We start from the raw sequence: 22,719 nt of genomic DNA on the forward strand, positions 1-22,719 counted from the left end.
TTTACTTTTGTTGGGCTCCAAAGATATGCAGCTTAGGCTTTTCATGTGGGTCAGCTAATGCAGACAATAAGCAGTTGCTGACCTCTGGTAGCACTGCACGGAATGGCATTAGCTAGCAACCAGGACCGCAATTGCACTTGGTCCCATTAGCTTAAGCGATCGACTACACTCCAATTGCAGTTGATTTTTATTCCCGAACCAGTGTACAGAAGCCCATTTCATTGCTTGCATTGGGGCTCATAGCACACATGTTATTATACTGACGACAAGTCGCAATGTCTGTCGGACAGTGGGAGAGCTCCCTGTGGCAGCAGGTGCAGAAGAAACAAGGAGACGGAAGACTGATTTAATCTACCGCCAAACGAGGCTTATTCATTGAGAGACTGAAGTCAGGCTGACTGGGTGCGATGTGTAGGTGTGGGGTGCAAGGAGTTTGGCATAAAGCTGCCAGAAATATTCAGCACCAGCAGCTCAAATCCAGGGCGCAGCCTGCGGTGACGTCACGTGACGAACAACCCTCACTGAGACACGAGCGAACAGACGGACACTGCTTCCTTCTAGTCAGAGCTAAGCAGCAGGTCCAGTCACCCCCCACACGGAGACCCTCCAAGTACACAAAGGCAGAGCTCGATAGCATCAGCTCTGTCACAGCTGTCCGTCGGCTTTCCTCGCAGGCTGCCAGCTGCCTGGTAACACACTCTCAGCCCCACCTTCGGCTCCTCCCGTTTCCAAAGGGTTGCCGGTTATTGTGGGGGGTCTCGCGCTCCAGGGACTGCATCCCGTTAGCAGATGCAAGGTCGCTTCCTGCCTCCTCTCGGTCCCGTCTTCACATCGTGATGCTCGCCTTCTGCCTTCGAAGACTTCTCGCCACCAGAGGAGCTGCTGCTGATGCAGGTTGCCGCATTGCCTGACTACGAGCTAGTAGGAGTGCCCCTTTTTTCCCATTCCGTCTGTTCTACGTCTCCATATTCAGCCATCGCTGCATTTTGTTAAACACAGCTTGGACGGGTTTTACTTCGTTGCGGTTTATTGTTAAATGTGCTTAAAATGGAAAAGAGTCCTAAAACCAAACGCTGCACAAGACGTATTCATTACAAAGAAAACGAGACAGCCCTTTGACTGGATAAATCTTATGCGCTGATTGAAGGATGTCAAAAATCTAACAAAAGCAAGGAGGGTGGAAGCAGCTGCAACATCTTCCGTCATTGAGGAAAACAATGCATCCGTAGGAGTAATAAGTGGTTTGGGTTGCTGCACGACCTAGGGATAGCCACCTTTTGACCCTATGCTGGGATCCGTTTTTGTGCCTGCTGCTCACTGACTGCGGCCCCGGGCAGTGCGTCTCTCCAGGCATCAGGACGCTGGGCCCTAAAAGGTTCCAGGATGACCCATTTGCAGGCGGGCCTTTCGCCCGAGACCCTGGAGAAAGCCCGACTGGAGCTGAACGAGAACCCGGACACCTTGCACCAGGATATCCAGGAGGTCCGTGACATGGTAATCACCCGGCCGGACATCGGCTTCTTGCGCACCGACGACGCCTTCATCTTGCGGTTCCTGCGGGCCAGGAAGTTCAACCACTTCGAGGCCTTCCGTCTGCTGGCACAGTACTTCGAGTACCGCCAGCAGAACCTGGACATGTTCAAAAACTTCAAGGCTACCGACCCCGGAATCAAGCAGGGACTGAAGGATGGCTTCCCGGGGGTTCTCTCCCACCTGGACCACTATGGACGGAAGATCTTGGTGCTCTTTGCTGCAAACTGGGACCAGACCAGGTAAAACCGCTGACTCCCAGTGACAGACGTACACTTTCTGCCTTACATTCCAAATTGGCTGCTCATCCACGTTCGCTCTTTTTGTGGGCGGTATAATACTTTCGACATATATTTTTCCACTTTCTGCTTGATAAAATTTGCATTTTCCCACTTCATGTTATAGGCTGATTAACATATCTCCCTTCTTTTAGCAGCGGATTTCACTGAATAGAGGTGCCAAGGTCAGACAAGACCCTTTTATAAACAATAACAGGTTTTGGAAGATGCAGTGCTTTTAACACTGGTGTCATGTGGCCGTTCGTTCCAGGGCAGAGCTTTAGCGCACTTGGCCACGACTCCTCCTTCTTTCCTTTTGAATGGTAAACAATGAAGGGATGGGAAAGGGCGACTGTACCACGTGGGCCCTGGTGTCTCTAACATGAAGGAAGATGCTTAGTGTCTAGAAGCTACTCTGAGCGTACATGGTACATTCTACTGTCTCTTGACAAGGCTGTGTAAGGTCTAGTTTCCTTGAGAATGACGTGTGCTGCAAACCGTATTAGTTGAGGCCGTGTGCAAATGTAGGTGGCCTGTAGATCAAAGCTGTGTTTTAGGCACGCATATTAGCTGTCTGAATTCTTATCATATTTATTTACGACTTATTCATTACAAAGGAACAGGCATTTTGCTGCAATTTTGTGGGTGCCAATTGGATCTTTGTTGCTGAAGTTTGTCAGTTTTTCTCTTTTTTTCTCACATTGTAGGCCTTTTAAGCCAGCCACTGTAAGTCTCCCTTGGCGTTCTCCAATCTGCTTAGTTTTCCATATTTCCTCTTACTCAATAATTTACTGGAAGTGATGCTTTTTCCTTCTGGTTTCCATGACGTACAGCGCAGACGCCAATGAAGTCCTAATTGTAAAATACCAACAGCTTTTGATGGCAAAGGTGACAGGAATTGGTTTAAGCACCCGCAATGTACTCTGCAGCCTTCGTTCAGTCAAATGAAAACACATATATTTGCAGTCTCCTGCTATGGGATTCACCTACTTCAGACAGACATGAGGTATGTTATTCTGTTATCGTATGTGCAGCGATGACACGCACATTTTAAGGATTCACAGTGCTCTACCGAGCAGCTACAGGTACATTCTGCTTGCCCTTTGCACCTCTGTGCTTGCCCTATGCTTCTAAAATCTGTAAATGATGGAACGCGTTCGTCGTCTTTGGTGTCACATGTCGTTCGAAGTAGAACCATTCCTCGGTAACTGTCAATGACATAGCCACGAGCATGCCAACATATTGGAATGGAACGTAATCAATATTAACATTTCGCCTATTTTGAAGAGGCGTTAATGTTGGCATTTAAGGAAAGCAAGGCAGAGGCAGCCGAAGAAAATATTCAGAGGAACATGGGTAATAGAATAATATGGGATACAATTACGATTTTTTTTTCTTCAAAGAATCGCCCTATTTCTTCTAGCTCTACTGTCAACAAAGTAGTTCAACATCTACCCACCCGTGTAATCAGTGTTATAAAGATATGAAGCACACTGTAAACATGATAAGTTTTGACAGACGTACAAAATACTTGCGTCTCTATAAGATGTTTTAAAACAGTGGTCCTTCAGATCCCTCCTTTAGGTAAAACGGGGCATCCCTCGATAACTTCAGGTCTTCCAACTTCTAGTGGCTGCGTTTTGGTGAAAAGATATCCTTAAAAAAATTTAATTACTTATTTGTTATGATTGCTCACTTCTTCCATTCCCAAGTTGGAGGAACGTAACTGTTTTGTAGTTAGGAAGAGGTGTCAGACCAGGAAAAACGCTAGATTGCTTTCAGTGGCAAAGGTCTGGTATATCAGGCGATTGAAGTTACAGCCCTCTGAGCGATACACACGAGATTCATTCGACTGGAAAGAATGTCGTTCGGGTTCTAGTATACATTTGACCTCCGCCAATATGGACGAAAAGTAATCAAAACGGTCAGTTGTCGGATATCACTAAACCGTTTTTTTAAATAACCCACTTGAACTTGGTGGCACTCAATATCGAACCCTTATTGCCCTCTCTAGAGGTCATTAGCTCTGCTCATTACCCACATGCAGGTATTGGCTTGACCTGAAGCCAAGGCTGCATAATAAAGTGAAAGGCGATTGACATGTTTTAATGCCGGAAAGCAGACGGGCAATAAAGTGTTAAACGTCGCCCAACATAGACTTGTAAAAGTGCTATTTGTCTCTGCTTCGTGTCAGTGCCCTAGGCCCAGACGTAAATGAGCACAGCAGCAGTTAGAGTAGCAGGCTGAGCATTCCGATTGGCCGAGCCACTCTCAGCATTGCACACAGGCTACTAATAGAATTAAAGTGGGTTAGATGTGGCGAAAACACGTTAGGGGCCTTCTTAAAGAAAACCAACCAACACAATGACGAAACTTATTTGAAAAACCTCATGCACCAACAGTATATTTAAGTGGATGTTTCTTCTAGCTATGCTTCTTAGGCTGAGTAACATGTGAAGTGGTAAGCCAGTCATATCATACATTACTGTTAGGGACATGGACGTCATTTGTCATGGACCCCTGGCTTGCCCGTTGCGACCCCTGCCACTGTGTTTGCGATACATGGCCTCTGAGGTGGCAAATCAGTGCCAGGAACACAGTGGCTTGAAGTCTGTTGGAGCTCCACTGTCTTTGTTTTTCTCAATTTACTATTACACTAATTATGAATGTTTCATTATTCACTATTAGTTTAAAAAAACAATGGAGTACAATTCGCTGGAATGGCCTTCCCTGCCAGCTGAGGTAAGTAAAAAATGCTTTTAAATGTATTTTTTTGCATGCTTGTGGGTGAGTACGCATTTGCATGAGAGAGCGAGTGTACGTAAATGTGAATGTGGATGTATGTGTAAGCATGTGTGTGTGTGACTGAAGTTGAAGGTCAAAGGCCGTGATGTCACTTCTGCTACCCCTGAAGTTTTGGTGAATTGACCTTCATGGTTAGCGAACAAGCACAGGGGATGAAGCATAGATACAGATAGTAAGACTGGTCTGTGGTGTCACACACAGCAGGCAGGCATCTAGATGTGCCTAGCAGTCTGTCGCAGTCAGAAATATCCACACGCCTGTGGGAATGCCAGAGGTAAATGATTTTGTGTTGGTTTGGTCTAATGCAGTAAGCATTGTCGTATGTGTGAGTCATGCCCATAAGTTTGCAGGTGACCATACTTAGGATATAAAAAAAAGGGGATGGGGGCTTCATTACTCATATTTAGCACCAACTTCTCTAGAAATATATTCTGCAATGACCTGCCACACGTCTTCAACACTTCACCATTAGCCTTGCGATGACCCTGATTGACATCAGGAAGATGACTGGTACTGGGTAGAACTGACATGAGTCATTTTTTATTGCAAGTGCTTGCAGAAGTTCTTGCCCACATGTCTTGCCTTTAGCATACTGTAGTCCATAATACCTTCTAAATTACCACCTTCCATTCTCAGAAAACTCCAACGCACCCATCAATGGCGTAACAAAACCTGAGGCCCCCCTGCAAAGTATATGAAGGAGGCCCCCGTTCCCTGGCCCTCCACCTACCACTTTTGCTGAGGGGGCCCCCTGGAGCTCAGGCCCCGCACCAAGGGGGCTGCAGGGGTTTATGTTACGCCACTGACACCATGGCAGAAAAGCAGGTGGAACGTCTAATCTTATCTAAGGTAGTCAATGCCAGACTCTTGCTTGTTGCTACCTGTTCTCACAGTGTCAGAGTCTATCTGTTCACTCAGAATCAGCTTCTGGCAAGGATGGTGCTGGCAATTTTGACGGCTTAGTCAAAAGAAGTTTCCGCCTCCTCTGCTCCTCTCTTTGGCTTATGGACTAATTTTGCTGCTTTTAGTAACAAACTGGTGCCACAGTTGTGTCAGCGCCCTAGTTCAGACCAAGCTCCACCAATCCTTTGGTATGTCAGAAAATTGAACTTAAACTGCAGAAAAATAATATATTGTCCGTAACCACTGTACCTAGTGGCTTGTACACACAAGCTGACCTCTCTCAGACAGCTGATATTGTTTTGTTTAGACCTTCATGAAATACATTATTATTAATGAAATCATTTGTACATTTTAACTTAAGTGTTGCTGGCTGCATTTCACTGTTCTGTGGCTTAGAGCACTTAGCAGGATCCCAGTATGTCTAAAGTTCTGCCTTTTCTTTAATCGCCAACTGATTGATATGCGCGTGCTGACGATTGAGCCCTCTGGATTGAAAGTGAGTGATGTTGTATGTGAGCCTTTCTGACATGGGGAGGCCGGAGGACCCAGTCGAAAGCTGCTGTGCAGATTCAACCATTCAAGGCAGAACTGGCAAACAGCAATTAGTTGATGATACTGTGCCACCCGCTTCTATAGAAAAACAAATGATTGGAAACGTTTCTGGTGAGAGCACTTCCGGGCTGATTACATTTCCACCAGCAGCTTCTGTGACGCAGTCCTCTTCAAACAAAAGCTGAAGTGTGCAGATGGATGCAGATCAAAGAAAGCCACATATACCTTGTACCCACTGCCACTTTAGTCAGGAATTTACTAGCAAGTCAAGAAATATGATACTGAAATACATGCGGGAAGGTCAGTGTTGAATTAAAAAAAAAAAAAATTCCAGGGGGGCAAAAGGTTTTGTTAGTAGCTCGCAGCTGGTGCTGCCGTATGCTAGGATTGCCGAATACCAAAGTGATCTATCTTGATTCATTTCACCTCAGGCCTCTTTTTTCCACCACCCCACACTTCATGTCTCTTTACCTCCATCTTGTGAGTACTTTTTAATCCCTGGTTTCTCTTCTTGTCACTGTTTTCCTACACATCTTTCCCTCCTTCATTGCGTTCACCCTTTTCACCCTGTTCTGCCTTTCTCTCTCTTGCTGTATGTAGGTCAAAATGTGATGATGCAGAATCGATTAGGTCCCCGAAAATATATGCTGATGCCCACCACCTGCTCCATCATAAGTTAAGCACTGAGCAAAGAGTGCTTGACCCAGCATGAACCTTAGTGAAAATACAGCAGACCTAAAAAAAATCCTCTAAGCACACCAAGTGAAAGTTAATGTTGCATAAAAAGCATTCTTTTCGAAAAAGTGCATTGTTGACAGTGTTTAATTTGAGCTAGTGTTTACAGGTGGGGCCTAAAGGCACTCATTTTTGAGGACCAACTCTTATTTATCCTCATTAGAGTTTCACTCAGAGAAAGAGAACAAAATATACAAAAGAGCTAAAAAAGGTGAAAGGGAAAAACCACAACAAAGAGCCTACAAGAGTAAGATAAAGAGACAGGAAGTGTAGGATGTTGGAGTTAGGAGGCATACATTGAAACCATGACTATACAGTCCTGGTATTCAGAAATCCCTGCATTTATTAGCACTAGCCACAGGCTTCTAAAGAATAGTTTGGGCACCAGCACTCATTATTTTTGACAGTAAGCACTGAGTACTGTAAGCAGATTCACACATTTATTAATGCAATGAAAGTGTCAAATTCAATGTTATTGGTGCCGGAGTGGGGATTTTTGTATCCCAGTATGTGAGTGTAATCATTAAATAACCCCAGACATTCGTAGTATGGACCTTTGTTTGTCGAAAAGTAGACTTGAGAAGGAGCAATCATTTACAGCAAACACCATGAACTGTAAAGTCCATCTCGCGCTTGCAGTTGCTTTGAGTTAAAAGATTTTATTAACAAATGAATTCAAATTGATTTATTTCATCAGTAAGTCTTAAACTTCAGTCATCACCATTATAGATGCAAAGAATCCATTATTGTTTATTTCAAAACAAGATAAAATTCCACATGAGCAAGGATAACTAATACAATAGAGAAAATACAGCAACAGTGTTCCATAAAGGAATCCATAATCCACGTAAATGGAAATTTAAGCATTTGAAATCAGTTTCTTCAATGAGCAAGGTAAGGTGTCAATTTCAGAAATTCAAAGTAAGGGTTCTGATGAGAGAAATGGAAATCCATAGGCATGAAGTCTTAGCATGTAAGTAACGGAGATTACCAAATGCTGAAAAAGTATTCGCAGCTATAAGTCAGCAGATGTAACAACCCCATAAGTGAGAGACGGGAAAGGCTCAGTTGGGGTCTCTCTTGAGAGAATTCTATCCTCCTATGAGAGCACACACTAATATAAGTCAACTAAAACTTAATTGGAACATTTGATACATTTCCCATACCCAATTTCCAATCAATTCTCATTAAACTATGGCAGCAGGTAAACTCCATAGGTTCTCACATCTTCATATTAGATTACAGAATTATGTCCTTGAAATTATACGTTGCTCACATCTTGCGGTTCAGGCAGTTCTTCCCAAGAGTCACATTTCCTGCCATCTTCTCTGCTCCCAGTGAGAACCTCAGAGTCACTATCAGTTGTATAATGCACAACAAATGCCTATTCACTAACTAATATAAGGCTTCTGGAAAATGAACCAATCGGCAGTGAAAGACAACAGTTTAATTTGAAAACAGGCCCTTTAACCCTAGCATGTAAACGCAACGTTAATATGGCACCAGTAGCTATCAAATGAACCACTGCAAACTTCACATCGTGTGAGTCTTTGCTAGGGGAGGGCAGTGAGCTCTGCCCCGCTCTCGTACTTTGCAGCGTTTTTCACTCTCAGCGCTCCACCCAGAGCGCTGACTTCTTAAAAACTCAGCATAGCAGAGTTTTTTCCTCATTTGCGCTCACCAACGTTAAGTTGTCGACAAGAGCGAGTAAAATCTTACTCCAGACAACCTCCCAGTGAGATTTCTCAATGCGAGCGGTCGCGAATGGTTTACATTGAGGAAGCTGCTGAAAATCTACTTAAGTGGCAGAAAAGAAGCAGTGCCCTCGTGCTGATTTTTCAGCTTGGGACAAACCCCCGGCACTAAAAATCAGCACGAACGACGCAACATATCTCACTCCGCTGCTTCGATTAGAGCAGTATGGGGTGATCGTGCCCCTAGCGCAGTGACTGGGGGAAAGGGAATTCCCTTTTCTCCCCGTGTCTTGCTTAGGACTAGGCAGCTGCCCTTGTCCACGGTGCGGCTGCCCAAAATGGAGAAAAAAGGAAGCAGGAGCCTCCGATGAGGCTTTCCTCCTGCTTCGGCCAGCGTCCGCACCCAATTTGGTGCGGGAGCCGCTTCCCAGCCTGAATGGGGCTGGTGCGAGAAGCCGGCACCGAGGATGGTGCGTGCAAGTGCCCCGGGGGCACGTCAAGAAGCGCACTTTACCCCGGGGGCACTGTTTGGAGCACGCTCGCTCCTGTCCTCCTTCCTTGGTGCCCGGGGGGCACTAGCATCAGCTCGATCCTCGCGCTAAAGACAACATGCAGCGCCCGGGTTGCAGCGGTGAGTTGGGCAAATGAAACACAGCGCGCTTAGGAAAGCGCGAGGGCTCTGTTCCAAGCCCGGGCTGCGGCGGTGATCCCAGCAGAGAAGAGGTGCCGGGAAGAGTGCGAGGGGCACTCTGATGCTCCCGGGCTGCGGCGGTGATCGTTCTTCCGCAATTTAAGAGAGTGCTTTTTCAAAGCGCTTTGGGACAAATCTGTAGGGATCGTTGCAGGGGTCAGGGGCCACAGCACCCTGCCCCTGGGAACAAGCTAAAGCATAAGGGAGCACAGGGCTGGTGGGCCCAGCTACAGGCCAGCACAATGGGTGCAGATGGTGGCAGTTCCTCCTAGTGACCAGGCAGGTCACAGGTCAGCACAGCAGCAGCAGTCCAAGGTGGTTTCCTGGTGAGTCCATTCATCAGAGTTCTGTGTCCAGTTTCATGTCCCAAGAATGTTCAAATTGTGGGGAAAATTACCCTGAACTTATACTGGGTTTACAGTGTGTTTTACAAAGGTAGGGAGAGGAGGTTCCAGCCAGTTACAACTGGTTCTGGGAGTGCCCCCTCTCTCCTTTCAGCACAGGCTCCAAACATCAGTGGGGGGTTAACAACCCTATTGTGTGAGGCCAGGGCACAGCCTTTACAAATGCAGGTGTGCCCTGCCTCTCTCTTCTCTCAGCCCAGGAAGGCTTTACAATATGTAGATGCACCTCTGTGACACCTCCACCCTCCCTGTGTTCAGGCTGTCTGAGAAGTATGCACAAAGCCCCAACTGTCAGTCTGCCCAGACATCGATTGGAGACAAGCTGTAAAACCCCAATGTCATAAGCACAGAGAAATGCGCACTTTCTAGAAGTGGCATTTCTGTGATAGTAATAAAAAATACACATACACCAGTAAGCAGCATTTCTCACCACTATCACAACCATACCAAACATGCCTACACTAACCCTCATAAATCAGACAATACCCCTTACACATAAGGCAGGGCATTTCCAATGCAATCCTATGAGGAGGCAGCACTCACAGCAGTGAGACACCAAGTTATGCTGTTTGTCACTACCAGGACAGGCAACGCAACATGGCACATGTCCTGCCTTCTACATACATGGCACCCTGCCCAAAGGGCTAGCTAGGGCGTACCTTAGGGGTGACTTACATGTAGTAAAAGGGGAGTTCTGGGCCTGGCAAGTAAATTTAGATGTCAGGTCCCTGTGGCAGGAAATTGCGCACACAGGTGCTAGCAGGCCTTAGATAGGTTTGACAGGCTACTTCAGTGGGTGGCGCAAGCAGCGCTGCAGGCCCACTAGTAGCATTTAATTTACGGGCCCTGGGTATAGGGATACCACTTTACAAGGGACTTATAGGTAAATTAAATATGTCAATTAGGTATAAGCATCTTTTAAAATTTTAAGAAACAAATGTTTTTAAATTGTTTGTTGGGCATTTTAACCTCTGAAGGTCATTTTTTGGCTTTCACTCTTTTTGTGGGGGGAAATTCTTTTTAAAATATAAGGGACTGGGAAAAACGAATATTTCCTTCTTTGCTGGATTCACATGTATTGGGGGCACATCCTTGTTTCTGTGTGTGTCTCTGGGGGTATAACTTGGTTTTCTACCTCATAGCAACCTCGGGGCCCGTGTTCAGTGGTCCCGGGTTGCTTGTTTTTTTCTCTCCTCCCTACTTCCTGGTTGGGACCGACTAGACTGCCATTTTTGTTAGCGGTCTAGTTGTTTTTAGGCTCCTGAGCCTCGTTCGGCTCCCCCGGCTCATTTAATGCCGGAAGGACGCCGGCCTGGCACCTGATTTGATCGTGTAAGCATCTTTTAAAATTTTAAGAAACGAATGTTTTTAAATTGTTTGTTGGGCATTTTAACCTCTGAAGGTCATTTTTTGGCTTTCACTCTTTTTTTGGGGGGAAATTCTTTTTAAAATATAAGGGACTGGAAAAAACGAATATTTCCTTCTTTGCAGGATTCACATGTATTGGGGGCACATCCTTGTTTCTGTGTGTGTCTCTGGGGGTATAACTTGGTTTTCTACCTCATAGCAACCTCGGGGCCCGTGTTCAGTGGTCCCCGGTTGCTTGTTTTTTTCTCTCCTCCCTACTTCCTGGTTGGGACCGACTAGACCGCCATTTTTGTTAGCGGTCTAGTTGTTTTTAGGCTCCTGAGCCTCGTTCGGCTCCCCCGGCTCATTTAATGCCGGAAGGATGCCGGCCGTGCAGCAGACGCGCGCAGCGGGCGCACCGAAGGCGCGCCAAAGGCAAGCCCGTCTGCGCCCGTCCGCGCCCTAAAGCGCCCAGAGCCCAGAAATGCTGCTCTTTTTACTACAGACAGGTTAGTCTACTCTCCCTTGCAGCTTTACGCGGGGCAGGATCTGGCCCACCTCTCTCAGTACCCCCTGGGTCCTATGGGTCCTATGCCTCTTCTTTCTGCCCGGCCTGCCCTAGTTCCTCTAAGGCTGTTTCACCCCCCCCCTCCCCCCCCATCCCAAACGAGCAACATATTGCTCCTCAACTGTCGTTCTTTACCAGCGCACTCCATTCACATATATACCCTCATAGAAGATCTTTCCCCTGACGCCTTGTTTCTTACCGACACCTGGTTGGGCAATGACTCAGCAGTAGATATCTGCAATTCTCTACCCTCCACCTACTCTATGGCGCATGTAGATCGACTCCATGGAAGAGGTGGTGGTATAGCCATTATCTACAAAAATACCTTTCGGTGTACCACCTTCCCCTCTGATATCCCGGAGTGTGAAAGCTTAATTTTCTCTCTCTATCTCTCCCCCACTTTTACCTTTTCCGGTATGCTTCTCTACCGACCCCCAGGACCTTGCACTCGTTTTTTAGATTCCTTGCCGGAAGTCGCAGCTAGTCTTATCTGTAAATCCCCTAACTTTACTATTCTTGGGGATTTTAACATCCACCTTGATAATGAAAACTGTCCGCACGCCAGGTCTCTACTTGCGTCCCTCTCTGCGCTTGATTTAACTCAACACGTAATAGAACCTACCCATACCAAAGGCCATACGCTGGACCTCCTATTCAGTAATCTCCCTGTTCTTACAACCCTGCCGTCCCAGCCCCTAACCTGGACGGATCATTGCCTTTTATCTTTCTCTTTCCCTTATAAGTTTACTTCAGATGTGCCGTCTACCTCCTTAACCTTTGGTCGCATTTGGTCAAAATTGGCTCTTGGGGAATGGCGCGCTGCTCTCCAGACCTCCTTTGGGGTCAGCAGCCCCTCCACCTCCGCAGATTTATTTAATGAGTGGATCTCCTCCTCTTTGGATAGTATTCTGCCCATCAAATTAAGATCTAAAAAGCCCCCCCATAAGGCTAAACCTTGGTTCTCACCTTGTCTGTTAGAATTAAGAAAAAAGTGCAAAGGTTAGAAAGATCTTGGAGAAAGAATTACAGTCCCACCGAAAGAGAAATATATAGGCAATCTGTCAGACTCTACCACCAAAACATTAAAGCCGCCCAGTCCTCTTACTACGGAATAAGAATAGAAAACTCCTCCTGTTCACAAAAGGAAATTTTTCAGATTTTTAAGGAATTAACCATAACCCCTATGCCCTCTCCTCCCACAGAGCCCTCCACTGAATACAGTAATCTTCTGGCATCTCACTTCAATGACAAAGTCATCAAGATATACTCTGGGTTCCCTTCTTCTCCTCCCCCAGGTACAGTAGAGTACCAAACGATGGATCCCTCCCTCTCCGGAAGCACATTAACCGCTTTTGTACCTCTCACTGACACCGCTACTACCAACCTTCTTCTTCAAATTAAATCGGGCTCCCCCCTAGACCCCGCCCCTCCTTCCATCCTCTCGCGAGTTTCAGATATTATTGTACCTCCCCTTACAAAAATACTGAATCATTCCCTATCCTTAGGTTTCCTCCCCCCTCTTTTTAAGCATGCCATCATTAAGCCTCTTTTAAAAAAAACGAAATTGAACCCATCTCTGTTAGAGAATTATAGACCCATTGCTCTCCTTCCCATTTCAACAAAAATTCTGGAGAAACATGTTAACCACCAATTAACCAGCTACTTAGAGAGCCATGAACTCCTTCACCCCACTCAAATGGGTTTCAGAGCCCATCATAGCACGGAGTCAGCCCTCCTTACAGTGACGGAGTCAGCCCGGCAACTTCTGGACCAAGGGTCTCATGTAGCCGTGATTCTACTTGATCTCAGCGCAGCTTTTGATACGGTGGATCACAACCTTCTCTGCTGTAGGCTCTCTGAATTAGGGAGAGGAGGCCTAGCATTGTCCTGGCTGTCCGCTTTCGTCAAAGGTAGATCTTTTCAAGTCCTGGACCGAGCCTACTTCTCTGATATCTTTCCGTTGACTTGTGGAGTTCCTCAGTGCTCCTCCCTGAGTCCAACTCTTTTTAATGTTTATCTATCCCCGCTGGCTAAAGTGATCGCTCCCTACAATCTGTCTTTGGTCACCTATGCCGACGATACTCAACTTGTGGTGTCACTATGTAGTTCTGGGGATTCGTCGGCAGCCAACCTTTCGTGTTGTATGAAAGACATTGGAGTTTGGATGATCCAGTCTAAGCTTAAATTTAATGATGGAAAGTCAGAAGTCATTGTACTAGGCAATGCCCCCCCAGCCCCTCCCCTTTCACTATACTCTGAGGCCTTCAACAATCTTCCTCCTCCCAAGGACCAGGTAAAAAGCCTTGGTTTTTGGGTGGATTCTCGCCTGACCATGGATTATCAAGCAAAAAGAGTTTCCTCTACATGCTTTGGCATTTTAAGAGTCCTTAGGAAAATCTTTAATCTTCTTCCCCCTATGGCCAGAAGAATCCTTGTTCAAACTCTGATCCTTTCCCGTCTGGACTATGGGAACTCACTTTTTATCAGCGCCCCGGCTTATGTCATAAAAAGGCTGCAAACAGTCCAGAACGCAGCTGCCAGGCTTCTTGTCAATCTTCCCAGACATTTATCCGCTAAGCCTGCTTTTTCCATACTTCACTGGCTCCCTATTAAGCAGCGTATTTATTTGAAGACCCTATGCATTGTTCACAGAGCCCTGCAAGATAAGGGTCCAATGTTCTTCAGAAAGCGGCTATATCTTTATGTCCCCTCTCGAAGTCTAAGGTCCTCCTCCTCTCGACTTGTGACCATCTTGCGGTCTAAGAGAGCCTGGGGGGCCAACTCCTTCTCCACCAAGGCCGCTCGTCTCTGGAATGATCTTCCCTCTGAACTCCGTCATGAACACTCAGAACTGCTTTTTAGAAAAAAACTTAAGACCATTCTTTTCTGTAGGTAGCTCTCTGAATTCTCCTATTGCTAGCACTGGTCAGGTTAGGTTTAGCGCTGGGATGCCTTCGGGTCACTACGCGCTTTATAAATCCTTAAAACTAAACTAATCCAATCCTACCAAATTTGTAAGGGAGAGCACATGCACTTTAGCACTGGTTAGCAGTAAAAAAGTGCTCAGAGTCAAAACGTCAGCCAAACAAGGTCAGAAAAATAAGGAGGCAAAAAGCAAAAAGTCTGGGGAATGACCCTGTAAAAGGGCCAGGTCTAACAACCATGATTTATGATTTATGTTGAAATATGCACTTCACTTCATGCTTTTTCATTATGTGTGTCAGGTAGCATGGACATGTAATGATATATTATATTTGTTCTTGTACAGAATGCGAAAGTTGTGTTTAAAGGATTTTCGCACCCTGAGGGATTTTTCTTTTGTGTTAGAGGCCAATTTTCCTAGCACTACATTGTCTAACTTTATAAAGGATTTGTATTTATTTAAATATCCGAGGTTCAGCCTCCTTTGGTTCCCTTGGTCTAAAAAAGGAATCTATTTGCCTTCTAGGAAGGCAAACACATATTCCTCCTATTCCAGTGCTTTTTATTTCATATTTACCCATATGAGCAGATGGATTATAGATCATCGTACATGGTAAAGAAATATCAAATTTCTTCTCTTTTGGTTTCAATAAATTTCTCTGCGGGTGTACCAAGCTCTGTTGAGGGTATTTCTCACTAGTCTTTTTGAGTAGCTGTGTGAACCAATTTCTTCTTTATGATGGTAGCATTTATGATGTATTTTCCTTTTCAAAAGTATGTCTTATCTGAAGGAATTATCTTCAGACTCCCTAGATGATAAGTACAGAAGTGCAGCAGTGTTTTATGGTCAGTCAGTTTGTTTTGGATACATGCACAGTTTAATTTCCTCCATAGATGCCAAATATTTAGTGGTATCTTAACCTGATTATTCATTAACATATGTTTTGTGGACCTATTGTGAAACCAAACATGGAACTATTTTAGAGCTTCCAAAGTATCTGTAGAAATTGGGTAAATGTAACAAATGAGCCAGACTAATTTCTGTATTAATCTTCAATGGGCTATGATCACCACAAACTAATTTATGTTGAAAATAGTTTTTGCCATTTCTGGGTCAAACACATGTTGCATTGCTTCATCTTTAACTTGCAGAAAGAAGTTTTCTTTGCACATGAATACATATTTGTTAGAGCAATTTGTGCTGAAGTGAAAATCTGGAAAAATGTCTTGGGATTGATATTCTTTGTTCAATTTATACCTTATGGCCTCCACTGCTTCCTCTTGTCATATGTTTATATGTAATCATTCAACATTGAGGCTTACCAAAATAGCACTCTGTGTTGCTTCTGTCACAATGAGAAGGTGCATGAAATCCCTCACATATGTCAGTGTTCCTAGCACAAAAGGCTCCAGAAAAACGTAGATTTACTGAGAGAGCTGTTCTAAAACAAACCCACATCCAGATACTAACAGACATCCCTTTGAAGTTGACTGTTTTTATGCAGTTTAGGTTGTATTCATATGACTGCCATCATTGGTCGTCTTCTGTTAAGGAAGTCACATTTCTTCATGGTTGGCCATCCCTAATCTAAATCATTTTGTAAAGTGTTCAATGTCCTGCTTTTTTATTTCTGAAGAGAAGTCACTTGACAATTTTCTTTGGCGTAAAATATTCTCAAGTTGTCTTTCTATTTCATTTTTTGTTATCCTGGGTGTTCATTTTGATGATGACTCTGTCTTTGTCTGCTGGCGTTGTTCTTATGTCATCATTGCTGGTGACCATGTTTCTTGTGCTAAACTTATCCTTAGTCAGATTGGTTTACCATAGTTATTCTTTTTTTGTTAAACCCATCCAAGTGAGATAAGATACATTATTCAAATACTTTCCCTTGTTGTGGCATAGTGGTGAATGGGCAGACAACATGTAGACTTATAATGTAAACATGTGGTATTTGCTACTGTATTAGATTCTGTGTCAGCAAAAATATGTTTAACCTTTTCCCTTATTTTTCTAAGGAACTGAAGTGCCTTCAATTTAATGTAAATTGGATATCTTACCTGTAGTCTGGACAAAGGGTAGTCCCTGACTGATTACATTGTGTTCTGCATTAATTGGCTAATGCTTAGAGATGCTATAACGTGTTCATTTTCTAATGTCACCATACCTGGTTTGGGTTCGGATCTCACCCAGATTGTGCATTTGTGTGTACATCCAACTGCCTCTCTTGCTTCTTCTCACAAAAAAATTGTTGTTTATTTTGTATGAAGTGTCCCCCATTCGATGGGTCTGGCTTCTCTTCCCCAGAGTCTATGGGTGTATCTGAGAATGCTATAAACCATGTTCTCTCCTGATATTGTTTGCGTGGATTTATCAGGTTTGCTGTTGTGTAGTTATCGTCTTTGAAATAAACATATGTAATATTCAGGCTATCCTGTTTTAGGTTTCTACATATACTAACTGATAGAACACCATCGAAAGAGAAACAGCCGTCACCAGTGTAAAGATATATACACTGATAAAGACTTGCACAACCACAAACTAAAATACCATTCAAAGGAAAGAAAGTGAGCGGGAATGAGTAATTTTTTTCTCTCAACACAATGCCATTTTGTTGTACACAGTAACTGCTAGAAAAGCAGGTCTAAGATTATAGTGCTTGAGGTTTGATGTTTAGTCACATTGTTAAACTATTATCCATTTCCCATTTGTTTCCTCTAGTGCTGTATGCATGGATTAAGGGTGCATCTCATTTAATTATTTTATATACTGTAGAAAACTGGGAACATTAAAATCACAATTGATCTTTTGGCAGTGTTTAATTTTTTTAGTGATTGGTGAAAAGGCTGGCTCATAAGAATCTTAAACAGTATGTGCTGTCACTTTTACTCACAGACTCAGAATGGGAAAAACTCTTTCATACATCAGCCTCCCTTTTCTAAAATGTCAGTATTGATAGCAGGCCACCTGGCAAAGACTCCAGGCATTAAATAGTTATTGCAAGGTGTAGGGACAGGTACATGTGGGAGAAGAATGCTGTCACCAAGCACATGATATAGAAGTGAAAATTTGGCCAAGCCTTTCCGCAGACCAACAAAATTCATAGCTGCAAGGTGTGTCATTGTTATGTGTGATACCTTCAGCTAATACTGGCTTTTTACCTAACTGTGCTTTCACTGCTGGGGATGTTGAGCCTATAGTTAAGATGTTAACAGCAATATTTCAAGTCCCAGAATACAATGTGATGTATGTTAGAAGGTCATAACTGAGTATCTGTAAGAGATTTGGTAGTGTATAGTGAAATTCGGTCATCATGAACACCTCTGTTCTGGGGGAATGTTGGAGGAGCATAGTGTCTGGTGTTAAATAGTGCAGGAAAGTGATGTTTTGTAAGCAGTAAAGGGGGAAGACTTTCCCTCTGTCATGGTTAAGTTGTGCTTGAAGTAGCCTGAAATAGTGGGCAACAATCAGTAGCATATAGCTAAGATGTAGTCCACAAATTCAATTTGGAACTTCCAAGGTTGTATCGTTTATATACCAAGCCACAATAAACAATTAACCAGACTTCCTGAAGAAACTTAAACTCACATGGCCATCAGATATAGGATCCCTGGAAGACTTGGATTGGGAGGCAGCACTGATGTATTCAAGAGAGATTGTAATAAAGGCCAGACTGCAGGTTATCCTGGTAAAGAATTTACACAGAACTTAATATAATTAAAATAGATTGTTTGAAATATGTTGAGCACAGAGCCCCAACTACTATAGATGCAATGTGGCAGAGAACGTTCTTGCATACAATCTGAGATTGTCTCATTATAGGGAAATATTAGAAAGTGATCCTACAGGAGCTGTAGTTGGTGTTGGGGAGGTTATTGTTGTGATTTGGAGACAAGTTCTGTGGCTCATGCCTCTGGCTCTCCATCAAAGTGTGGAATGTTGTTGGGGATTTGGTAGAGAATGAGAGGAATGAGACTGGAGAGAAGGCGGTTGTGGGATTGAGACGTGTTGTTGTCAACTGCCTGCATTTCCCTATGTATTTGACCAAAAAAATTATATCGGAAGGCAGCCGTTTCACATTATTTCCTCATTTAACACTATATGAACTCACTGTGACTTTGCAGTTTCTTCTGTGGCGAGTGCTACTTATTGTTTAGTGCTCCGTTCTCTGAGATGTCAGCTGTTGGACCTTGGGAAACTGATCATCTTGCTGTTTTTGCCACTCAGTCGCAGGCAGCTGTTCCACTCTTTCTCAGCGGCCTTAAAAGCAGTTCCCCCGCAACATTTAAAGGCGGCATCTTCTGTTCTCTTGATTTCCTGTCCATTGGCAATTGACGACTATGAGCAGATCCAGCGGCTATTTTATAAGTGCCTGTAGTGTCCAGAAACTTGGTCAGGTATATTTCTAAAGTATTTATTTGTGAGCAGACATTTTGTAATCACCTGTAGTGTCCAGAAACCAAGTCAAGCGTACTGCTAATTTGTATCTGGTGGCGTTCAGTTTACTGAAATTAAGCCGTTCATTCATTCAACAGTGTCTGCAAGATATATACATATATTTACAAAATCTTTGTGCTTCATATGTTTTGGGCAAAATGTTGTCCTGTTATTAACATTGTGACTGGGGGTGGAGCTCTAAGTACAACTAATCCTCAACCCTGCTACATCTGTTTTGAACACATTCTGCTTAACCATCAATAAAATTGATTTACCCCATAAACATGGGATCTATTTACCTTCCACCACTGTTTCTACAATCACAGAGTAACCTACTGTTACATGGAAGGAATGGCTCTAAGCATTTAATGCATTCCTTGGTGTGATGGATGGTCTTAAGTTTAAAACTGAGAGGAAGAAATAGAACACTCATTGGGTATAGAGGGTGAAGAATTGTTTGCATGTCTTCCCCCTTTTGTACTGGAGGAGGAGTTCGATGAACATGAGGAGGCTATCAGAAGGTTGGGGAACCAGCTCTGCAAACCACCAAATTTGATTGTGAGGATATATAAATTCTTCTCCACTGAACAATCTGCAACTGAATCAGTAGATATGTATGTCACATCTGTACATGTTTTTGCCGCAAGTGAGAGTTCGGAAAGTTCATTGAAGAGTTAATCAAAGATCAACTAGTGACTCGATGGTATAAAAAGAAGATAAAGGAAAGGATGCTCTGCTGCAAGAATCCACCCTTAGGGGAAGCTATTGACATTGCCAACAGCATTCAAGGTTAAAAAGAAAATGTTCCAAAGAACATGACAAGGCTATTGATTCAATTTTGCTGGTCAAAGAAAGAAAGGTCACTACTAACAAGTTCACTGACAAAAAGAAAAGTCTTTTGCGGGCAATATGTGTTACCGGTGTGGCTCCAAGTTCCATGTGGCATCATTCAAGTAGTGGCCTGCTGTCACAAAGGAATGTAATATGTTTGGTGTTACTGGTAATTTCACAAGGGTGGTGCACATGAATATAAGGAAGAAGAATATGAATCTAGTGTGTGAAGATGGTGACCAGAAATAATCGAATGATACGAACAATCATTTATTATGTGTTAGGGTATACGAGGATGGTGTACCCAAGTCTTAAGATTCAGTGGCGGTATTCATGGTGGGAGATGTACAAATTCTTCTCTTAACTGACTCTCAATCAAAAATCACCATCTTATTCAGATAGGCGTTTACCAACAAGAGTTTAAAAGAAGTACTATTTTCACCTGAAGTTACTCCACAAGGTTACAATGACATTCACATGGATTTGGTGGGGTATTTTGAAACAATGATACATTGTAAAGGCCAACAAGTGCAAATGAAGGTTTATGTTTCAGATTGTGGACCACACATTTTGGGTTGACATCATCAGTGATTGTTCTCAGACCATGGTGTGTTCAACAAATTTTAAGTATTACTGAAGATTGTGTGGATAATATTTTGAATATTTTGCAGTCCATATTGCAGAAGAATGAACTTGTGTAAAGTGGATATTTGACTAGGTTAAAGGGTTTTGGGCATGTCATCAAACTGAAGGAAGGAAGCATTCCTATTACACATAAATTGGGTACTGTTCCCTTGAGTGTGAAGGAGGGCCTTGATGAGTTGCTGAACCAGTTGTGAGAGGAAGGTGTGATTGAATCTGTGGAATTATCTTTTTGGTTGTCACCTATAGTTGTGGCTTGCATGTAAGAATAACAGACTGAGGATGTGCAGTGACCTCAGGAGTTTAAGCCAAGCTTTTTGGGTAGAGAGTCATCAGTCGCCCAGGCTGAAGAAATGATGAATGCCCTAGCTGGTGCACACATGTTTCCTAAGCTTGATATGAGATCTGTGTACCATCAGATGTTGGCAGATGAGTCCAGGCATATAACTGCTTTTATTAAGCTAGTGGTGTTTTTCAGTTTTACAGAATGCCGTTCGGACTTGCTTCTGCAGCTTTTCTGGGAGTTATGACAGAAGTGTTAAACGGCATCAAGGGTGTGTTGGTGTTTCCAGATGATATTTTGGTTTATTAAAAGGATTGAGATGGCTTGTAATCAGATTGAATGATGTACTGTGCACTTTGTGTGAAAAGGGTTTGAAACTCAGAAAGGATAAATGTGTGTTTGTAGCACATGAAGTGGAATGTGCTTTCTGGTAGCGGTATTTGTCCACACCTAGGGTTACTAAAAGCTATTGAAGAAGTGCCAGTTCTGGCTGATAAGGAACACCTTAAAGCTTTCTTAGGGATGTGTGAGTTTTATGCTAAATTTAGTCCGGATTTTGCCACCAAAGCAGAGCCCCTTCTTATGTTTTTAAAGAGAATGCTAAGTTTGTGTGGTGTGAAACAGAAGAGCTAGCCTTTCAGGTAATAAAAACTGGACTTTTGAATCCACCATTGCTCAGTCCATATACTCATAGGGAATGTTTGACTGTAACTGTTAATGCCAGTGGTGTTGCACTTGGGACTGTTTTTTTTTCAGGGCCATGGGAAGAATGAGCACATCACTGCATTTGCTTCACATACACTCAGATTAAAGGAGTGGCAGTATTCTACTATCAAGCATGAAATACTTACATGGGTTTGGACCATGGAATGTTTTAAAGTGTACATTTGGGGCACAAGCTTTTCTTACGGTCTGGTCATAAAACTTTGATACCCATTTTGAGTTAATTCAATGTGCATTCAGCAAAAGTCACAGCTAGGCTCACAAGATTGAGTGTTAAACTACTCAAATGTAATTTTTGGGTTGTATATTGAGCTGATGGGAAGAATAAAAAAGCTGGTTGCCTTTCTCATCTCCTCACATCAGGTGTGGAAGATGAAGAAGATGTGAATGAACAACAAGATGTTGAATGCCTAGTTGCTAGTGTGTTTAGGATGGATATTAAATATGTCAGTGAAGATGATTGGAAAGGCACCCTTAGTCAGTATTTCTGGTTGAGTAATGTTATTGAATATGTGAGGAAGGGTTAGCCAGGAAAATAAAATTTTCAGTCCCACTGATTAGAGATAGTCCGTTGAACATAGGTCATGAGGACCATTTGAGCATGACCATCACTGAGAGAACATTGACAGAAACCTATTGGTGGCTAGGAATGGCAGAGAGGTGGGTTGAAAAATGTGTCACATGTACAAACAATGACAAGTGTCTTAAATGGATCATGCCGCCCATGATAGTTTCATAGACTCCATAGAGAGTGTGAGAAAGAGTGATTGAAGATTGTTTTTGGTCCTTTCAATGTGTTGCCCAATGTTCAGTGCTTTGCTATTGTCTTGATTGATCATTTGGTAAAGTGGCTTGAATTAAATGTGTTCGGGAGCCCAATACCAAGAGTTTGATCATGTTTCTTACTAATGTTTTTCATTCAGAATTAATCTCTGATAATGATGTGCAATTTGTTTCACCTTAGATGAAAGAGGTCTTGTGTGGGGCAGGGATCAAACAGAGGAGATGTAGTCTCTGTTATCCCCATATTAATAAGCAAATTGAGAGAGCCAATACAATGGAGGGTGACTGTGTCCGGGGAGCTGTCTTGGTTGGTGTGAAAGTGGTGGATGCTGTTTTCACTATTGTTATGGTCATATCAAATTCACCAAATAGTGTGACTGATGTTTCTCCTTTTGCACTTTGAGAGGTAGAATCACTCAGGATCATGTGTGGTTGGCCCAGTCAAGTAATATATCAAGATTGTCAACTATTTGTTTACATAATCAATATGTTGGTAAGATGCGGAAACATATTTGTTTAAGGCAAGAAATAAGCAAAGAGAGATATGACATAGTCAAGGGCACTAAAGTTCTGGCTTTTGAGAGAGATGATTG

The 22,719-nt window shown here is 43.4% G+C and overlaps 1 protein-coding gene across 1 annotated transcript in view; it reads left to right on the forward strand.

The window, feature by feature from the left end:
- Positions 1 to 216: 216 nt before the first annotated feature.
- Positions 217 to 22,719, forward strand: part of CLVS2 (clavesin 2) — a 309,211-nt gene continuing 286,708 nt past the window's right edge. The window contains exon 1 of the mRNA XM_069234757.1: positions 217 to 1,772. Coding sequence (XP_069090858.1) covers positions 1,384 to 1,772 — 389 coding nt within the window. The 5' untranslated portion in view covers positions 217 to 1,383. The remainder of the gene's footprint in view (positions 1,773 to 22,719) is intronic.

The sequence above is a fragment of the Pleurodeles waltl genome, chromosome 5 (assembly GCF_031143425.1).
Source record: "Pleurodeles waltl isolate 20211129_DDA chromosome 5, aPleWal1.hap1.20221129, whole genome shotgun sequence".
Taxonomy (NCBI): domain Eukaryota; kingdom Metazoa; phylum Chordata; class Amphibia; order Caudata; family Salamandridae; genus Pleurodeles; species Pleurodeles waltl.